Source organism: Chiloscyllium plagiosum, chromosome 17 (assembly GCF_004010195.1).
Source record: "Chiloscyllium plagiosum isolate BGI_BamShark_2017 chromosome 17, ASM401019v2, whole genome shotgun sequence".
NCBI classification, from domain to species: Eukaryota; Metazoa; Chordata; class Chondrichthyes; order Orectolobiformes; family Hemiscylliidae; genus Chiloscyllium; species Chiloscyllium plagiosum.
In genome coordinates, this window is record NC_057726.1 from 39009052 (window position 1) to 39030560 (window position 21509).

Consider the following 21509-nt stretch of genomic DNA (forward strand, 5'->3'; position numbering starts at 1 on the left):
CTGAACACACTTTCCTCATTCCTGATGAAGGGCTTATGCCCGAAACGTCGATTCTCCTGTTCCTTGGATGCTGCCTGACCTGCTGCGCTTTACCAGCAACACATTTTCAGCTCTGATCTCCAGCATCTGCAGACCTCACTTTCTCCTCCTAGAAGTGGCAATGTCCACTGATAATTGCACAATGTTCAGCACCATTCACAACTCCTCAGATACGGAAGCAGTCCATATTCAAATACAGCATGATCCGGACTATATACACGCTTGGGCTGACAAGTGGCCAGTAACATTATCAGACAATGCCAGTCAATAACTACTAGCCACCTGATGAAGGAACAGCGCTCTGAAAGCTTGTACTTCCAAATAAACCTGTTGGGTGATAACCTGGATTTGTGTGATTTTTAACTTTGTCTACCCCAGTCCAACATCAACGCCTCCACATCATATTTCCAAAAAGAGACAATCTTATGGTTGAATAAATAAACCATTGAATTGAGAATTAGGGTCTCAATGAGAATGCCAGAATGTCCCCTGAACTGTAAGTACTGATTCCTAGTCCTCTAGTGCAATTCTGTGATGTTGCACTTGCCTGTTGTAATCAAGCGACATTGTTAATTCAGGAAACTTGATATCACCACTGATTTTAGTAGGAGTAGGGCAATTAACTTTCCAAAGGGAATCTCTGTGAAGTACAGACCAACACATTTTTGAGTACTGTCATAAACCATTCATTGTAATTTTCAAGAATTGCTCCATTATAAGAGTGCTGTTGCCCATACGTTTTGCTCATATTTGGCAAATTGCAGCTCATTCGCTTAACTTTGAGGTTTTATAAAATAGCTGAGTATATGGAAAAGATAACATGGAATATTTAATTTAAAAAGTGAAATTTCAGTCGATATGGTAATATAGTGGTTTTATTTCTGCATTAGTAATCCAGGGCTCTGCACCAATGATCTAGAAACTTGAGTTTAATTTCAATTCAGTTAGAACAAAGAACAAAGAAAATTTTCAGCTCAGGAACAGGCCCTTCGGCCCTCCAAGCCTGAGCCGATCCAAATATACTGTCTAAACCTGTCGGTCAATTCCTAAGCATCTGTATCCCTCTGTTCCCACCTACTCATGCATCCGTCCAGACGCATCTTAAATGAATCTACCATGCCTGCCTCTACCATCTCTGCTGGCAATGCGTTCCAAATGCCCAACATGCTCTGTGTGAAGTACTTGCCGCATGTATCCCCCTTAAACTTTCCACCTCTCACCTTGAAAGCGTGACCTCTTGTTATTGGATCCTTCACTCTGGGTAAAAGCTTGTCTCTATCTCTATGATTTTGTAAACCATGAAGTGTATAGACAGGGTGGATAGAGACAAGCTTAAGTTCATCAAATAAATCTAAAAACAAGAAGTTATCTCAGTGATGGTAACCATGAATCTAATGATTGTCATAAAAATAAAATATCTGACTTTCTCATATGCTTTAGAAAAGGAAATCTGCTGTCCCGATTCAGTCTGATCTCAATCGGCCCAACAAGTCCACCCCAACCCTCCGAAGAGTATTGTACCCAGAGCCATTCCCTTACCCTATTACTCTAAATTTCGTCTGACTAATGCACCTAACCTACACATCCCTGAACACCATGGGCAATTTTGCATAGCCAATTCACCACATCTTTAGACTGAGGGAGGAAACCAGAACATCCAGCAGAAACCCATGCAGACACAGGGAGAATGTGCAAACTCCACACAGACAGGCGAGGCTGGAATCGAACGCAGATCTCAGGTGCTATGAGGTAGCAGTGCTAAACACTGAGCCACCATGTCTCCAGAGCCATCTGTGGGCTTGTGCCAAAATCAGTAGAGCTTCCCCATAGCCTAGCCAAACAATAGCTGAGCACAGTCATTGTCACTGGATCATACATCAGAGCCAGTATGACAGACACCGTCCCTGGTAAGCTTTACCTTACTGGCAGGACAAACCTCCCAGTGGTGCAACAAAATGATGCATAGGGAGGAAACAATGGTCTTGGAACATCCCAGCATTGATACCTAGCATCAGTGCCCATGAAGCCTCATATTTTCAAGTCAAAGAATCAACCTTCCAAATCCCACCTCTAACACTCTCAGCCGATGAATCGATCCTACTCCATGTTGATCACCTCTTGGAAGAAGTACTGGGAGTATCAACAGAATATAATGTTTTCAGAGATTTTAATATTCACCACCAAGGTTTATTCTATAGAATCCATCTACCAGGCCTGCTGTCAATGAAAGGCTGCCAGCATTCTCAAAGATCCATCTCACTCTGGCAATTATATATATATATTTTATATTAATGATATATTATATCATTGATGATGATGAAGTCAAAATGGAAACATATGCAACCACCTTCAAGTGGATGATCCATCTCAACCTACTACTGACATTGCCACCATCAAACAACCCACTCTTCAGCCAATTCAATTCATTCAAGAAATGGCTGAGTGCACTACAGTCATAGGTAATATTCAACTGTGCTGAATATGTAAACTGTAGAACTAGCCATACCTCAGTGTATTCTATCTGTCAACATAGAAAATTGTCAAAATATGTTCTATCCACAACAGACAGGTCAAATTCAATGCAGCAATTACTGCCCTATTGGTCTACTGTTGTCATCAGTGCTATCAAGTGGCAATTGATGAAGTATTGTATCAAGGAACCTTAGCAAAATTAAAATCAATGGAAAAATTTCCTTATTGGCTACAGATATATCCAGACAGATATCCCCATATGAGGTTCAGCAGATGGAACTTATGGATCAAACAAAAAGCTTCACGTTCTTGGCCAATGAGACCTGTCTGCATCCCGCCTTCTGGATCTCAATAGATCCCAGCCCCTAGCTCTTGCCCATGGTTCCATCATTTAGCCGCTAGCCCTAATTGTCAAGGCGCCAGTCCTACCTCTCAGTCATGGCTCCAGCTTTCAGTCTCCAGTCCGAGCTTTCAATTTCAGTTCTCACTCCCCAGTCCTTTCTCTCAGCCCTGGTCCCAACTCTTGGTTCAGCCATCACCATCTCTAATACTTTGACTCATGAATCCCAGCAAAAGGTTCTGCTAAAAATTCCTCAACATTGAACTGTCAGTGCTGACTGTTCTAGCTGCTCCTCCAATCACAGGCTATTTCTGTCTGAGGGTAGCTGTTGATAAGTTTACAAGTAAGTTTATCAATAGTAAGCATAGTACAGAATGAACTTGTGATTGGAGGGGCAACTCTTCACCAGTCCATCTATTTTGTTTAGCAGGGCAAAGTCTCTCTGATTGGTCACCCGTAGTCATCTTGTAACTAAAGAAGCTGTTATCTAGGTACCTTTGTACCCCAGATGATGCTGTAAGTGACGACATATAAACTTTTCACTGTAGTCATTCAGTATATGTGACAAGAAAGCTCGTTCATTCATCTTTATTCATGGATAATTTGGAGACTTCTGGGAGTGAATTTTCCCACTATCACCATGTATTTTATCTGTCTCCCAAACCCATGAAATAAGCTGGTATAATGGGAAAATTTGAGAATCTTTTAGTGCAGATTTTTTTTCAAAATAGCCCAAATGGAAAATCTTACATGGAAAATGCATTACCTTGTAATAAGCAAGGTCAGCAGTATTTTATCTTAAAATCAGATAAAAACAGATTCTTTCTTTGTGAAATGTAATCTGCTTTTGAAAGGAAACTTATGAAGCAGAAATATAGCTGATCTTTTCATCTTTTTAAGGCAGCACAGTAACTATCATAAGAAGTTTGGTTATTCATTTTCTTTTTGGTAACTGGTCTAAATTATGAACTCAGAATTCACTTGATCAGTTCCATGATATTTTCTGTTATAACTAGTAGTCGTCAATGGTATAACAATTAAAGAAAAGCATAAGTTTGAAAGATAAGGATAAACAGCGATTGATATGTTGTTGAAATTTAAACATACCTCTGTACCAGTGCTGAGGAGTTTCCAACAACTTTTGACTGATTTATCACCAGACTGGCCTCAGGGGGTTCAATTGTGACATTGTCAGTCTCTTTTCCTTGGCTTCTTTCAACTCCATGTGTTTTATATGAGTCATTGTTTGTGCTGATTTTATTTATTTCTTTCATGTTGTCTGTTGTTGAGGTCTGATTCTGTGTGTATTTCTTGTTTTCCTGTGGAACTTCTTTCACCTTTTTTGTTACGGTAGAAATCTCTTTTTTGCAGACACCTCCAGAGGTATTTGTTGTTGCTGAAGCCCCCTCGGGGTCTTTATGTTTTCCAGCTGACACTGGGGGTTGGTGCAGTGATTTACCTCCTTCAGAATTAATTGTTGCCTGTGATGCAACTAGAATGATGCTGTTTGCCTTTGCATGCTCATCTTTATCTTTCTGGACATTTCCACCGGTTTCGATATCTTCATTGGCCTCTGAGCAATGATGTTCAACAAAGAAAATTATATGTTTCAAAACTTTAATAACACCTATCATTTTGTAAAATGCCATTTAATATTCAAAATTAACACTGTTACTATCACAATAGGCTACCATTGTGGATTAGTTATCCTGAGTAGAAGCCTATAGGTAGTGCACCTGTTATGCAACACCCTATTCCCAAACATAATGAGAATGGATTTTTTTTAATGAAAAAGGAAAGAAAATAGATACATTTCAATTACAAATTAAGCAAATGAAAAGAAGGACAGTGGTGTAGCTCAACATATGTTGTGTCCGGGTTGGTCAGGGGTTTATGCTAAGGTAGCAGAACTAGCCAAGTTATTTTTAACAAGTACTTAAGTATGTTACAATAAATCAAGGGCATGGAAATTATTAGTGGTTTGAAAAGTTCTTTTCATTTAAATTATGGTGGAAAAGGACAAGTGAAGTGTGTTCTGTTACTCATATAGGCTTTGGAGAGTTAGGAATCCAGTCTCTGACATGGTCTTGTTATCGTGTCAAGACCATATCTTTTTTATTGTTGTGCATTTTTGATTGTTGGCATAATTGGGAAAAGTACTGGTTTAAAAGTGGGTGATTAGTCTGTGAACCAGCATTCCCTCTAATTTTCTTTCTGGCTTCACAGGCCCCTGAGGTGTATGTGCAGCAGAAACTTCCAGAACCGAAAGTCAATATCATGATTGGTATGCCAACACTGTTTGCCATGCACAGAACACTGGAGCATATACCATGGCCACGCAGCTTGGGTGGAATGTTGCTATGGACAATTAACTAATTATCAATGAAAAGATCTCCTCCCTGCCAACAATGATATGATTGGCTCCCAGGTAGCTAAGCAGATAAGGGGTGTGAATGTTTGGGTAAATGTAATCAAATCTCGGGAAGGGAAGGAACTTTTTTTTTCACTGCAATAAAAATTATAATCCTGAAGATAGCCAATTTATTTCCCCATATCAGTTACTGTGAATTCTAATTAATAAGTCAGAGGCCTTCATACGTGTGAACCTGTCACCCTGTGCCTCCTGCACCGAATCTGGAAGAAGATCAATAAGCAGCATTCTGATCAGTGAAATGATCATCTCAATAAACCCTGCGAACAGAGACTATTGAACTGCCTTGTCAGTCTTTCCCTCCATCCATAGCACCATTTTTTTTGTCTGTCTCGATGTGTGTGTGTGTGTAGAGGGAGCTGGAATAAAGAACAGTATAGTACAGGAGCAGGCCCTTTAACCCACCAATCCAATGCTGACACATGGCTTCTTCCTAAACTAAAATCCTTTTGCCTCTATACAGTCTATATCCTTCAATTCCCTATTCATGTATCTGTCAAGATGCCTCAGAAATTGCTATTGTGTCTGTTTCTACCACCTCCACTAGCAGCACATTCCATGCACTCACCACCCTCACAACTCCTTTAAATTTACTCCCTTTTACCTTAACCTATGTCCCCTAGTAATTGACATTTCTACCTTGGGAAAAACTATGCATTCCATCCATGCCTCTCATAATTCTGTAAACTTCTATCAGGTCGGCCTTCAGCCTCTGATGTTCAAGTGAAAACAAATCAAGTCTGTCCAATCTCTCCTCATAACTAATACTGTCCGAACCAGGCAACAACCTAGCAAACCATTTCTGTACCCTTACCAAAACTACTACATTCCTCTGGTAGGTGACCAGAACTGTATGCAATATTCCAAATGCGGCCTAACTAAAATGTGATGCAGCTGCAACATGACTTGCCAATATTTGCACTAAATGCCATAATCAATGAAGGCAAGCATGCCATATGCCTTCTTAATCAACTTATCCACTTGTGTTGCCATTTTCAGAGAATTGTGGACCTGTACACCTAGATACCACTGGATGTTGACACAACTACAAATTCTGCCATTTACTGTATGTTTCCCTCCTACATTGGATCTTTCAAAATGCATTACCTTGCCAAATCCTCTGTCTGGATTAAATTCCATCTGCCATTTCTCCGCCCAAATCTCCAGCCTATCTATATCCTGCTGTAACCTCTGGCATCATCCTCACTATCCTCACACCTTCTTGTGCTAGCTTCCAAATTACTGATCAAACCACTTATGTTCTCCTCCAAATTTACATATATTAAAAACAACAAGGTTCCAGCACACACTGATCCCTGTAAAACACAGCTGATCACAGATTTCCAGTCAGGAAAACACTCTTACAACACTACTGTCTGACACTTATGACTAAGCCAGCTTTGCATTATTCTTACCAGCTCACTGTGGATTCCATGTGACTTCACCTAACATGAGGGACCTTGTCAAAGGCCTTGCTAGAGTCCAAAAATGCAATATCTACTGCCCTGCATTCATCAATCATCTTTGTCACTTTCTCAAAAAACCTTTTCAGGTTTCTGAGACACGATCTTCCCCATACAAAGCCATGCTGCCAATCATTAATAATTTCTGTACGTAGATTAGAGTTTTATTTGGTAGAGAGATATATACATATAAATGATTCAGAATTATTTAATTGTTGTTAGAGTCTATTTATTTAAGTGCAGAACGGTGGTCTGCATTCAGTCAAACTGAGGCTAAACTGAGGAATTCTGCAAACGTTTTAAAAACTTTAACTCCTTACTCCAGCAATAGCAGGGCTTGATTTCCCATGTGCTACCACAGTAAGATGTAAATAGCCACAGTTTTATGTCTCTGGTCAGTTGAGTTCCTGCTCAACAGTGAACCACAGGACACTGATAGTGAGGGATCATATGAAAGCTCTTCAATATGAAATGGTTGTGTTTGTTCAGATGATCAAAGCTGACCCTTGTCATCGCTTAAAATTTTATGATGAAAATATATAATGAGTTTTCAAGTTTTCTTTGGATGTGAAATATTTAAGAGAAAGGGAAGCTTTTTCTTAACAATTCTCTTTAAGGGTTATTAGCATCAGTCACTATATTGGATGCAGTTGCTTTGCTGCAGTAATTATGAACACTTAAATATGCATTGTACAAGCTCTGTTGGTGAAAGAAAACTTAGATAGCAGTCAGCATACAAACACAGGCACATATATAGTGTTGATCTCATCAGAACTTGGAATGGTCAGGGCACTGCCATAGGAAATGCGGCAGGCATTGACATTTAACATTGTAGTGCAGTACTGGCCCTTCGGCCCTCATGCTGCGCCGACATGTGAAACTAAACTAAAGCCAATCTAACTACACCAATCTATTTGCATCTCCTTCCCTCAACAAAGAAGATGCAATACACGGACAATTCCTTTTGTCTGCAAAGAACATGGCCTTGTGTGAGAGCATACATAGCTTCTAGCACAAACAACTGAATCACACTGCTATCCTGATTGAGATGTTAAATTATTATAGAAATTGGTAGTCCCTTTCTAAGTTTGTTTCATGTCCTGATGAGAGTAAGAGTACAAACACTCTGGAAAGAATCTGCATTTTTGAGGAATACAACAATCAAAAAGTGCAGCATTAAGTCTTCAGTGCATAATCAGGAGATCTACAAACAATTATGTCCTAACAAAGCCTGGTCCGAGTAATGATACCAGTTGGTGCATGTAATGGCTAGGCTAATATCAAGGGCGACATGGTGGCTCAGTGGTTAGCACTGCTGCTTCACAGCACCAGGGTCCCAGGTTTGATTCCAACCTTGGGTGACTGTCTGTGTGGAGTTTGCACATTCTCCCCGTGTCTGCGTGGATTTCCTGCGGGTGTTCCAGTTTCCTCCCATAGTTCAAAGATGTGCAGGTCAGGTGAATTGGCCATGCTAAATTGCCCATAGTGTTAGGTGCATTAGTCAGTGGGAAATGGGTCTGGATGGGTTACTCTTTGGAGGGTCGATGTGGACTTGTTGGGCCAAAGGGCCTGTTACCACACTGTAGGTAACCTAATCTAATAAAAACAACAGTTCAGAGAAACAGGTTATTTACATATAAAGATGTGGGTCTGGTATTTACAATGGTAGCAGGCTTAATAACTGGTTTAATATTCCATATCCGAAAAGCACATGCATTGGGGGGTAAATATGTACCAAGGCACACTCAATAAACACTCACAACTGTTGAGAAAGTGAATAATGTTTCTATACCTTCAAACAATTCTCTGTTTACTTGTCCTTGGACCCCTCTGTTGCTATATTCATGCTTTGGTTTGGCACCTTTCTCGTCAGCTTTATTGTTTCCCTGTTAAAAAGAAGTTTCACAAAATTTTAAATGGTCATAAAACGTATTAGTACACAGGCATCTAAGTGATACAAAAAAGGCTATCAATTTTGAAATAATTCACAAATTAGCATTGCATGACCATCAAGTTAATATTGTTTCTTAACTATTGTGGAAACTTGTAGCTTCTGTCAATTTAGACACACACATACTGGCACGGTGGCTTAGTGGTTAGCACTGCTGCCTCACAGCACCAGGGTCCCAGGTTTGATTCCAGCCTTGGGTGACTATCTGTGTGGAGTTTGCACATTCTCCCCGTGTCTGTGTGGGTTTCCTCCGGGTGCTCCGGTTTCCTCCCACAGTCCAAAGATGTGCAGGGCAGGTGAATTGGCCAGGCTAAATTGCCCATAGTGTTAGGTGCATTAGTCAGAGGGAAATGGATCTGGATGGGTTGCTATTTGGATGGTCTGTATGGACTGGTTGGGCCGAAGGGCCTGTTTTCACACTGCAGGGAATCTAAAAAAAAAGCTTTCTAGATCATTCAACCGTTTTAAATAGTATGGGCACAACCATTAGTTATGTGCAGTATTGTGTGTGATAAAGCACTGCAGCCTCGAGATGGCCTGTGAATTCTGAGCTTTGGCAATCTAGCTCTTGAAGCTCCTTAGTTCTATTTATCAGTTGCAGCTTGGCCTCATTTTAACTTTATCAACCTGAAACTTTGGAAAGCACTGTTGACTTCATCCATGGTTAAATTCTGAAGGATAACAGCAAGATTGGTTATCATTGAAATAACTCCAAAGAGGCCCATATCCCATCATCAAGACACATTTTATTTACACTGATCCAGCTTCCTCAGAGTTAGCTCTGTGAGTGAGCAAAACCTCTGACATTCCTGGTTATATCTGTCAGCCAGGGCTTCCTGATGGGGCCAGATTAACAGTCCCAATTAGGGGACTCATATTCAATGAGGAGAAAGTGAGGTCTGCAGATGCTGGAGATCAGAGATGGAAATGTGTTGCTGGTCATATTCAATGAGGTCCAACTGGCTGACTTCATTACAATCACTACAATTATCAGTGCCTGAAATAAAGGCAAATTAATGGAAACATTGATTTAACAACAAACCTGCATAATACACTAAAATTCAAATTATCCAGCCTCATAGAAACTTGAATACTCCACCTACCAGAATTGTAATATCCTCATTATGACTACAAATCATACATCTCAATTTCATTTTCATTTGAGGGTGCTATTCCTGATTTAATACTATTTTGGATTTTCTGCTTTTTGTGTCTTTCTCCTTCTTTAGCCAAGTGGTGTTTGGTGCATAGGAGCAACTGAGCATAACAAGGGTTGAGCAATAATTGTCTTCCCAGTCCCCATTCCTTTTCCATGCTATTAGCAGCAATTAATTATTGCTTTCTGTATGAAGGTTTTTGAAGAGAGTGTTTGTTGTCTCCAAGTACAACTATCAGCCTTCCTTTCTGAGGAACTCAAAAGCATCACTCCATAAATAGGCAGACAAAGGGATTGTTGATAGTAGGCAAGTTATCATTGTGGGAGGGAAGGGAAGGGGAGAGAGCAGAAGTGCAGGAAATAGATCAGACCCCATTAAGGGCCTTGTCAACCATGATTTCAAGGAACCCTCAGTTGAGGAAAAAGGTGGGCCTGTCTGAGGCCCCCCTGTGGAGGGTGGTATTATCAGAACACAAGCAACGGAAACAGAGAAACTGGGAAAATGGAATAGAATCCTTACAGGAAGCAAGATGTGAGGATGTGTAGTCTAGGTAACTATGGGAGTTGGTGAGTTTGTAATGGATATTGGTGGTCAAACTAGCTCCAGAAATGGAACCAGAGATGTCAAGGGTGGAAAGGGAGGAGTCAAATATGGACCAGATGAAGCTGAGCGAAGTTTGGAAATTGGAAGCAACATGGATCCGTTTTTCCAATTCCGAAAGCAAGAGGGAAGCAGCACCAAATAATGTCATAGGTGTACCAGAGAAAAGAGTTGTGGGGAAGAACCTGTACAGGACCGTAACAAGGAATGTTCCACATACCCTACAAAGCGACAGATGTAACTGGGGTCAATGCAGATCCCTATGGTCACAGCTTTGACCTGAAGAAAGTGAGAGGAATTAAATGAGAAGTTGTTCAGAATGAGGATGAGCTTGGCCAGGTGGACGAGGATGGTGATGGATAGGGACAGTTCAGAAAGAAGTGGAGAGGCCTGAGACCATATTAATGATGGGGCAATGGACGTGTAAAGGGATTGCATGTCCATAGTGAAGATGAAGCAGCTGGAGCCTGCAAACTGGAAATTCTGAAATTGACACAAAGCATCAGAAGAATCACAGTGGGAAAGGACTGGACAAGAGGAGAAAAACATTGAGTCGAGATAGGAAGAAATAAGTTCTATTGGGCAAGAACAGGCAGAAACAAAGGGTCTGCCCAAGCAATCTTGTTGGTGGATTTTAGGGAGAAGGTAGAAGTGGGTTGTATGGGATTGGGGGACTCTGAACTGGGAGTCTGTCAGGGGGAGATCCCCAGATGAGATGGGGTTGGTGACCATCAAGGACACAATGGCTTGATGCTCGATGGTGGGGGGAGATATAGGGAGCTGTCCAAGAGCTGGTGCTCTGCAAAGTAAAGGTCAGCACATCAGACAACAGCAGCACCACCTTTGGCAGTAAGTTTGATGACAAAGTCATGGTTGGATCTGAGAGCACAGAGTGCAGTCAGTTGAGAGAGGGATAGGTGAGAATGGCTGAGCAGAGATATTTCGGTGACTGAATGTCACATCAAGAGTCCTTGATGAACAGGTCAAGCGCATGTAAGAGGCCAGAGGGAGAGGTCCAAGTGGTGGCAGAGAGTGGAGGTGGGTGAAAGAGTCCAAAGAAATGGGCACAGAGGTGAAGACAACAGATCTCACATTGTGTCTGAAATTTGTCGACGTGGGGCACAAAGGGATAAAGCTAAGCCTTCGCTGAGTAAAGAACATTCAGCATCAGAGAGTAGATGGTCAGAAGTTAGCCACTGAATTTACATCTGCAATGTATGTCTCTTTTAAAAACATTTATTGGATTTTAAAAATTCAATGTCGTTAGGTGATTTGTGGTCATGGCAATGGGCACAACCCATTACTTAACGTATTGAAACTACTATGGGAGCAACAGCAGTAGTGTACCTGAGAAAATACATATAGACCATAAGATATAGGAGCAGGAATAACCCATTTGGTCCATTGAGACTGCTCTACCATTCAATGAGATCATGACTGATCTAATAATGCTCAACTCCAATTTCTTGCCTTTGCCCACATAACTCATTCCATTACTGATTAATAATGTCTACCTCAGCCTTGAGTGTACTTAATAAGCCAGCCTCAGTAGCCCTCTGAGAGAAGAAATTCCTTCTTGCTCTGTCTTAAATAGACGGCTCCTCACTCTGGTTCTCTGGTCCTTGACTCTGCTACAAGGGGCGCAACCTCTCCACTTGTAGCCTGTCAAACTGGCTAAGAATTTTATGTTTCAATAAGGTAGTCTGTCATTTTTCTGAACTCCAGTGAGTTCAACCTTTACTTACTCAAACTTAAGAAAATCCTGGGATCAACCGAACAAACCTTTTCCAGACTGCCACCTATTCTTCTTTAGATAATTTTGCAGTATTCCAGCTCTGGTCTGACTAGTGCCTTGTACAGTTTTAGCAAGACTTCCCTATCTTATACAGAATTCCCTTTGAAATAAAGACCAACATTCCATTTGCCTTCACTATTTCAAGCCGAAATTGGATGCTAGATTTTTCTGATTTATGCAAAATTAGAATTCCTTTAAATTCCTCTGTGCTGCAGCTTTCTGGAGTCCCTCTCCATTTAAATAATATTCAGGTTCTCTATTCTTCCAGCCAAAGTTCATAGTGTGTAACATTATATTCCATCTGCTAGATGTTTGCTCACTCGTTTAACCTGTCCATATCCTTATGCAGACTCTTTGTGCCATCCTTACCACTTGTTGTCCTGCCTTTTTTTCTCATTTGCAAACTTGTTGATAATAAATGACTTTCCTCCTCCAAGTCATTGATATATGTTGTAAATAGGTGTGGCTCCAGCACTGATCCTTGTGGCACATCAGTACTTACAGCTCACCATTCTGAAAATGCCATCTTTATTCAACTCTCTGTCTCTTTTAGTTATTCTAATATATTCATGCTATACTGTAATATATCTAATATACATTTTAATATATTATCCCCAACAACATGAGACCATATCTTATTAAGTATCCTTATGTGCAGTATTGAATTATCTTAAAGTTTTAACAGTAGGTGTCTCAGTAATTTGGTATGGAGATTCTGATGACTGGGTTTCTGCAACAGCTAGCAAAAATAAAATGTCTCTACATAGCCATTCATTTGTCATTGTTTATATTTGTCATCTACACAAAGAAAGGAGATATAAGTAAATTAGTGAATAACAGTTTTTATTTATTCAGGCTGAATTACCATCACCAATTGGGCATTGGCCTAACAAATACCAATTTAGCTGCTACTATTCCACTTTGGACTTATTGGTGGTAATACCATGTTTTCTGTTATACACTATACCAGTGCACAAAAAGGATTTCCTTGCGTTTGCTGTCATTGTCACATTCAAACTAACAGTGTACTGCCAGCACAACATACATTAAATACCAGGAGCACAGGGATTCAAGATTTTATAGGCAGTAAATCTACTGGTGAAACTTATGAACGTGATTACTGTGTACAGTTCTAGTCACCCTGCTATAACGTGGATATTATTTAATTGGAGAGAGTGCAGTAAAAGGATGTTATTGGGACTGGAGCATTTGTGTTATAAGGAGAGGCAGGATAAACTAGGATTTTGTTTCACTGAAGCATTGGAATTTGAAGGGTAACCTTATCGAGCTTTATAAAATGAGGGGCATAGATAAGGTGAATAGCAAAGTTCTTTTCCTTACGGTTGAGGAGTTCAAAAGTAGAGGGCATAATCTTAAGACAAAAGGAGAAGGAGTTAAAAAGGGACCTGAGAGGCAACTTTTTCACACAAAGGTTGGTTCCTGAGTGGAATGAATTTCCAGAGGAAGTGGTATCACTCTAAACCTTTCCTATTCATATACTGGTCCAAATGTCTTTTTACTCCATTTAAAAGACATTCGGACCAGTATATGAACTGGAAAGGTTTAAAGGGATACCAGCCAAATGCATGTAAATGGGCCTAATGTAGTTTTGGGAAACTTGGTTGGCATGGATGAGTCGGACCGAAGGGTCTGTTTCCATGCTGCATGTCTCTAAGACTCTGTGTTAAGTTACCAGTTATGCAATTTCTGCCAAGCTTTGCATGAGATGGGAGAGGGGTCTCTTAACATTGGAAAGTGGGAGGACAATCTAATTTCTTTGTTTGGTGGCTTCAACAGGCAGTCAAATAAACAACCATCCCACTGAGACAAGCACTGAAACACAAGCATCAAAACAATGTCACAATACTAAAAATACTGAAACAACAGCAATATCAAGGTAGGTTTTGGGTATTTTAATACACACAACTTATGCTTGCAGGGATATGCTTTGGTTTTGCTATTGAAGGCTCATATTATTGTACCACCAACAACACCCTCACCATGCCTGCAACAAACCGTCCCTCACCAAAGTGGGGCACATCATAGCATTTAGAACTACAAGGACAGTCTCATCAAACCCCAAACAAGAGAGCAGTGCTCAATATCTGTGTACCAGAATGGCATTATGGGTGACATCAACTGATTTGGTGCAAAATCAAAGATCTAGTTTTTCCCTTTGATAGTATATTTGCTATGCTAACATCATAAATAAGTGGAAGACATACTTCAGCCTCTGTTCAGATGAACAAAACATGTTGCTAGTCATCAATGGATTGTTGGTTTCAGATTACATCTATGTTTTTCATTGCAGTGAAAATGTTGTTCAGTTCCAATACAACAGTGTAAAAGATATTGCTTCCCACATTGCTGTTGGAGAACTCAGAAATGTCTCAAATATTAAATAAAATGAACAAAAAAAGAGTCATCTATTACAGTACAACCACAACGTATTTGCAACACCCATGGTATAACTGGAATACATAATCCTACAGTTGTCATGTAGGAGAACCCTTTCCTAATCCGAAACAGGCGTTAAAGACTGTAAACTGATTTTTAAAAAAATTATTCCTTCAGAAGTTATTGTTCTTTCTACAATAGAGATTGGTGTTAATGCTTGAATTTTAAAGGCACAATGCTAACATTCTGATTTACATCTCCAGGTTCTGCTTTTGTGAATATCAGGTGACTGGAGAATTTGGCAGGGATCAGAGGAGTACAGAAATTGTACACTCATGAAATGAATTTATTGCGTAAACTTTTACGATAGTATGAAACGTTAATGCAAGACAACTATAGATACAATGCAGGTAATTTTCACTTTGTATAATGGTGTTAAATGGGTCCCATTTTATACAATTGCACAAAATTAAATTGCTCCTGCTGTGCCTCTTCTACTTTACACTTTAGTTCATATATACTTAATTTAAAACTTTGTTTTTTTCAAAATCAAAAGCAGGGCATGAACAGATAATTATTAACATAGACTTTCATTCCCGACATCACCTGGTAGACCATTATTAAAGTATAACCCTATTTTAATGCCAATTGTTTTTTCTGAATTTTGTTTTATTTGGTAAAACTGACCTCTGAAGATTCTATTAGACTTCCCTTTTTCCAAGGCACTGTTCCTTTTAGAATAAACTGCACAATGTTGGAATTTTTGAAGACTTCACTCATAAAGTGAATGGCTTTATCCACAGCTGACACCAATTTTTCAATGCCATCTAATTTTTCTTTTTGTATTGTTGTATCTTGATGTACAGTTGTCACCATTTTGAACAGTTCCATGAATAACAGCTTCATCTGAGGGTGACTGAGGCAATCAATATTTTGCAAGTATTTAATGTCACTTTTATTGTCTACCATTCCATCGCAGTCTTTTAATGTTTTCAGTATTTCAATGTTCTTTTCTAAATCACCCATTCCTTGAGACATGTCTTCCAATTTCTTAAGAACTTGTCCTTGAAAGTTTACTATTCGATCGACTTTCTCGTTAAGAAGATTCAGTTTGTTTTCCATTGTGCTTAACTTATTGACACTGCTGTTTTGACTCGCACCAGTCGGCTTTCTCACTTGGCTAACAGACCCACTTTTATTCTGAGAGTCAAGGCTACCACCTTCGTACATTTTGGCCAAACAAGTGGCCAGTGATACTGGCTTACTCATTTCTCTCAAAATTGAATAAATGAGCTCAGATCTTATGATATCTCCTGCCTCTTGAGCAGCTCTTCAAATGAAATAATCCATACAGTTCTTTGAAGAATCTCTTTGCTTGTTAAAATGTGAAAGAGCAACTTTGTATCTGCTTTAGTTTTGTCATCCTATCTGAGCTTCACCTTCTCCTGTCGCTGTTGCTTCTCACAGATTTTTAAATAACCCAACCTGGTTGATGTATTCTGAATTCTTCTGTGTCTATTGACGTCACAGAAATGCTTCTGTGCGATTAGCATATTTTTCTTGAGAATCCAATGTTAAACATGCAGCTTGTAAAAATGACAAAGCAGGGTGCTTGCATTTATTCAGATTGTAAGTTTATGCACATATAAAAAAAATTATTGCAACCTATTTCATTAATCACAACTGTAGGCGTGGAACTTGGAGTACAAAGGATTAGTTGATTCATGTATGCAGCTATTTACAACTGATAGAGAATGCATGCTCTCAAATGGTAATGTATCTAGTGGCCTGCTACCAGCTGTCACATGAGACAAAAATAGACTGTGATGACAATGGCATCAGTATTTCTTTCTTGCACATGCCTCTAACATTTCAAAATCTGTTGTAGGATAAAGTTATATTAAATGGCATTCTAACCATTACCATTAGGCTCCTTTGAAATAAGCTGTAGACACCAATCCCACATTTGAATATAATCTAAAACAGAATCAGATTTAACTTTTGCTGCTCTTTTGAAATCATTCACAATGGACATTTTCTGAAAAACAATTAATCAGTCCCTGAATGGGTATAATAATTTTTAATTTGTACATATATCACAATTAATCATGAAACATTTCTCCCACTACCCCTCCAGTAATAATGAGAGTTCAGCTACCATGGGTACTATCCAAGACTAAAATAAGTTTCATAGATGTGTGCCTTTATCAAATAAAACTCCTCAAAAGTTCTGAACCAATTACAACTTCCTCAGCTGGAAAGCGTAGACAATTTTTAGCTCCTCTTCTTGGATTAAACTTGCTTATTTCCCTCCCTTTCTTTCTGAGCTTCAAACATCTAGTTGCTTTTCTCAGGGTTGAAGCTTTACCTCTTTCCACTTGCTTGGGTTAGACTTCCCTCCCTTTCTTTCAGAGGCTTAAGCATCAGTTTAATTTTCAGCTATTGGAGCTAAAATATCATGGTCTAATGCACCTTCTGCTGTCTGTTCTGATTCTGCATAGAACTTAAAAGCATCAAGAATCCCTGTATCTTTGCCATACTGGCGATGTTAAATCCTACTTGTTTAGCAATGACTTTTGGCTGCCTAAGAATAAGGATGCTACTTTCTGCTAATTTAAGTGATTCTGATTGATAAACTCTTGTGCATCAAAAGTTTCCCTCTTTATTTACTTGTTTATCTTTAAAAACAGAGCTCACTTCCAATATTTCGGGTTTGGTTTCAAATAATTTGAATCTTCCGTTTCCCTCTGATTACAATTTATTTCCCATTCAAAACCTGGTTCCTTTCACAATGGCTTTAATTCTGGCTTTTAGTATAAATTTGACTTCTGATCATTGTGAAATGGGTACAGTCCTGAACAAGAGACCTCAATTATAATGACAACATTTCCTCAAAGTGGTCCATGGGTGAGAAATTTGTATCTTTTCTGTAATTGTGAGTGGTTCAATTTAAAAATAAACAGCTCCACAGTTTTAGATTTAAACAAACTAAAGGTTAGTTTATTTCAAAATACTGCCTCAAGTTACTTCAGTGAAAGCAATAATGTTACTATATAAATACATACAAAGAATGAATGCAAATGAAGATTAAAAGAAATATTTATAAAGATGGAATTTTCCTCAATCCTTTAAGGTAACATTGCAGACCTGTAACTTTCAGTTCAAGTATTGGAAATCTGGAGAGAAGGGTTGAAGTTGAATAACTGGGTCCAGCAGCAATGATGGCTTCTGTAGCCAAATAGTCACAGTTTGCCTTTGTAGGTTAACTCAAAGTAGAGCAGTGTTATGAAGTGAATGAAGGGCCCCTTTACTTACTGATTCCACCATCTTCACAAATAAAAACTGCCTGGGTTCTTTTTCTGCAAAATGGGGATGATTTCCAACACTGAAACTCTGCTCTGTCAGAGAGAAAACTGACTCGGAGAAATTTGTTCCTTCCCTATCCGTTAGTATTTTCATTATGTCAGGCAGGTTTTGCAAGTCTTTTAATAGCACACTTTTTTGATAGTTCATGAACTGTGCAGGGATAGTTGTTGATAAGTCAAGAACGTTCTGACAGCTAAGTGCTAAAAGGTTTTACTGTTGCAAATTGTTGCTTTATTATATGTTAAATTTATTTTTGCTGCTGTAATTGATCATAGGGATCCAACCAAAAAGATAATTTGACCATTACTTGTAAGTGTGGAGATGCATTAAACCACTTTTGCTATTGGGAAAAGCACAATTACGTATTTAAAAGTGGAGAAAATAGAGCTGGGATATTTTATATCATGATTAGATTATGATTTGTCTGTCTCTAGCACTGTGAGTTTGAAAAGAAAGTGCATCTGCAACTTTAGAGAAGCAAAAGAAAACAGCTACCAGGACTGCTTCGATTGAAAGGATTAACAAGTTTAGCTCAGATAAAACATAACCATCTGCTTTTGCAATCGGATTCATTGTTTGGTGCAACAATTATTTATTTTGACAACTGAACACACAACTAGTACTTGGATGAGTTTCAAAGGTAAGATATTTCAGTAGGTGGCTGTGTTCACAGTTCAATTGACCAGTACAGTAAATTATTAAATAATTATCTGTATTTTATGATATTGTTACGAAATAGACATTTATTTTCACAGCTGAATTGAAGTTACTTTTTATTATTAAGTTAAGATTTTTGTTTAAAATATGAATGACTTTGTTTTCATTGATAGACTCATTAGACTGTTAGTGGTGTATTTTATGTCCAGTTCAAAGAATACCATATTACCACTACATGACGTCTGAAAACTGAGTGTATTTAGCATTCATAAAAAAAGTAAATTAATTGGTAGTGCACACTGAAGTAAATACATTTAATCTGATAGCTATTATGGAGGTATTGCTGTAGGATGACAAGGATTAGGACATGGATATTGAGCATTCAAGCAAAATAGGAAGCCAGGCAAAGGTGGAGGGATGGCACTGTTAAAGACAGTATTGGTGCCATTGTTAAGGATGACCTTGATTCAGGAGATCAGATTGTTCAATTCGTTTGGGTAGAGATAAGGAATAGTAAGGGAAAGAGGCCACAAAAGGGAGAGATCTATGGGCCAGCTAAAATTAATTACAATGTAGAATAAAGTGTAGAAGGGGAAAAAAAGTGTGATTTTGATAAAGGGATGGTAATAATCATGTGAGATTTTATTCTTCATATAAACTTGGAAAAAAAAATAAATTTGCACTAATAGCTGGATGACAAGATGATAGAATGCGTTTGAGATAGTTTCTTAGGGCAGAACCAATCACACAGTAGGTAATATAAGTCCATAAGACCATAAGACATAGGAGCAGAAATTAGGCCATTCAGCCCATCGAGTATGCTCCACCATGGCTGATAAGTTTCACATCTCCATTCTCCTGCTTTCGCCCCATAACCCCCTTGATACTCAAGAGCATATCTATCTCAGTCTCAATGACCTGGCCTCCACAGCCTTCTGTGACAATGAATTCCACAGATTCCCCACTCTCTGGCTGAAGAAGTTTCTCCTCATCTCCGTTCTAAAAGGTCCTCCCTTTACTCTAAGGCTATGCCCTCAGGTCCTAGTCTCTCCTACCAATAGAAACATCTTCCCAACATCTACCCCGTCCAGGCCATTCAGTATTCTGTATATTTCAATTAGGTTCCCCCTCCCCACCCCCGCCCCACCCCATCCTTCTAAACTCCTCCGAAACCATTCTCGTGAATCCCCTCTGAACACGATCCAGGACTAGTACATCCTTCATGAAATATGGAGCCTAAAACTGCGCACAATACTCCAAATGTGGTCTGACCAGAGCCTAATGGACCCTCAGAAATACATCCCTGCTTTTATATTCAAGTCATCTCAAAATAAATGCCATTATTGCATTTTCCTTCCTAACTACTGACTCCACCTGCATGTTTACCTTGAGTGAATCCTGGACAAGAACTCCCAAGTCTCTCTGCACTTCAGACTTCTGAATTTTTCCCTATTTAGAAAATAGTCCATGCTTCTAACTTTCCAACTAAAGTGCATGACCTCACATTTTCCCAAACTGTACACCATCTGTCACTTCTTTGCCCACTTTCCTAACCTGTCCAAGTCCTTCTGCAACCCCTCGCCTCCTCAATGATACCTGTCCCTCTATCTTTAAATCATCTGCAAACTTAGCCCTCAATTCCTTAATGATCGTTAATGTATAAAGTGAAAAGTTGTGATTCCAACACTGAGCCTTGTAGAATACCACTTGTCACCGGCGGCCATCCAGGGAAGGACGTTTTATTCTCACTCTCTGCTTTCTGCCAGACAGTCAAGCTTCTATCCATGCTAGCACCTTGCCTCTGACACTATGGACCCTTATCTTACTCAGTAGCTTCCAGTACAGTACCTTCCTGAAGTCCAGGTTGATAGCATCCATTAGCTCTTGTTGGTCTAACTTGCTCATTACCTCCACAAAGAATTCTAGCAGATTTGTCAGGCATGGCCTCCCCTTGATGAAACTATGCTGACTTTGATGTTGGCAGCCTTTCCGTGGCAATGGGAAGTATAGATGGAGTCCATGCATGGGCGGTTGGCTTTTATGATGGTCTAGGCTATGCACACAACCTTCTGTAGTTTCTTACGGTCCTGGGTGGTGCAGTTGCTGTACCAAGCCATTATGTACTGAGATAGATTGCTGTCTATGGTACATCTCTAGAGGTTAGTGAGGGACCATATGGACATGTTGAATTTCCTAGGCCTCCTGAGGAAGAAGACGGTGTTGTGCCTTATAGAACATAGTCTAGATTAGAATGGTGCTGGAAAAGCACAGCAGGTCAGGTAGCATCCGAGGAGTAGGAAAATTGACTTTTCGGGCAAAAGCCCTTCATCAGGACTGAAGGCAGGGAGCCTCCAGGATGGAAAGATAAATGGAAGAGGGGGTGGGGGTGGGGAGAAGGTAGCAAAGAGTACAATAGGTGGATGGGGGTGGGGATGAAGGTGATAGGTCAGAGAGGAGGGTGGAGCGGACAAATGGGAAGGGAGATTGGCAGGTAGGACAGGTCATGAGGATGGTACAGAGCTGGAAGGTTGGAACTGAGGTAAGGTGGGGGGAGGAGAAATGAGGAAACTGGTGAAGTCCACATTGATACCCTGGGGTTGAAGTATTCCGAGGCGGAAGATGAGACGTTCTTTCTCCAGGCGTCAGGTGGTGAGGGAGCGGTGGTGGAGGAGGCCCAGGACCTGCATGTCCTCGGCAGAGTGGGAGAGGGAGTTGAAATGTTGGGCCATGGAGCGGTGGGGTTGATTGGTGCGGGTGTCCCAGAGATGTTCCCTAAAGCGCTCTGTAAGAAGGCGTCCAGTCTCCCCAACGTAGAGGAGACCACATCGGGAGCAACGGATA

General features: G+C 39.8%; 1 protein-coding gene across 2 annotated transcripts in view; it reads right to left on the bottom strand.

The window, feature by feature from the left end:
• Nucleotides 1-21509, bottom strand: part of mylk3 (myosin light chain kinase 3) — a 91199-nt gene that overhangs the window by 35069 nt on the left and 34621 nt on the right. The window contains exons 1-3 of one of the 2 annotated variants that reach the window (XM_043706901.1): nt 15333-16177; nt 8538-8631; nt 3959-4424 (exon numbers count right to left, since the gene is read on the bottom strand). In XM_043706901.1, the coding sequence (XP_043562836.1) occupies nt 3959-4424; nt 8538-8631; nt 15333-15914 (1142 nt within the window). In that variant the 5' untranslated portion in view covers nt 15915-16177. Of the gene's footprint in view, nt 1-3958; nt 4425-8537; nt 8632-15332; nt 16178-21509 lie in introns of those variants that run through there. The other variant, XM_043706902.1, reaches the window with a different exon arrangement.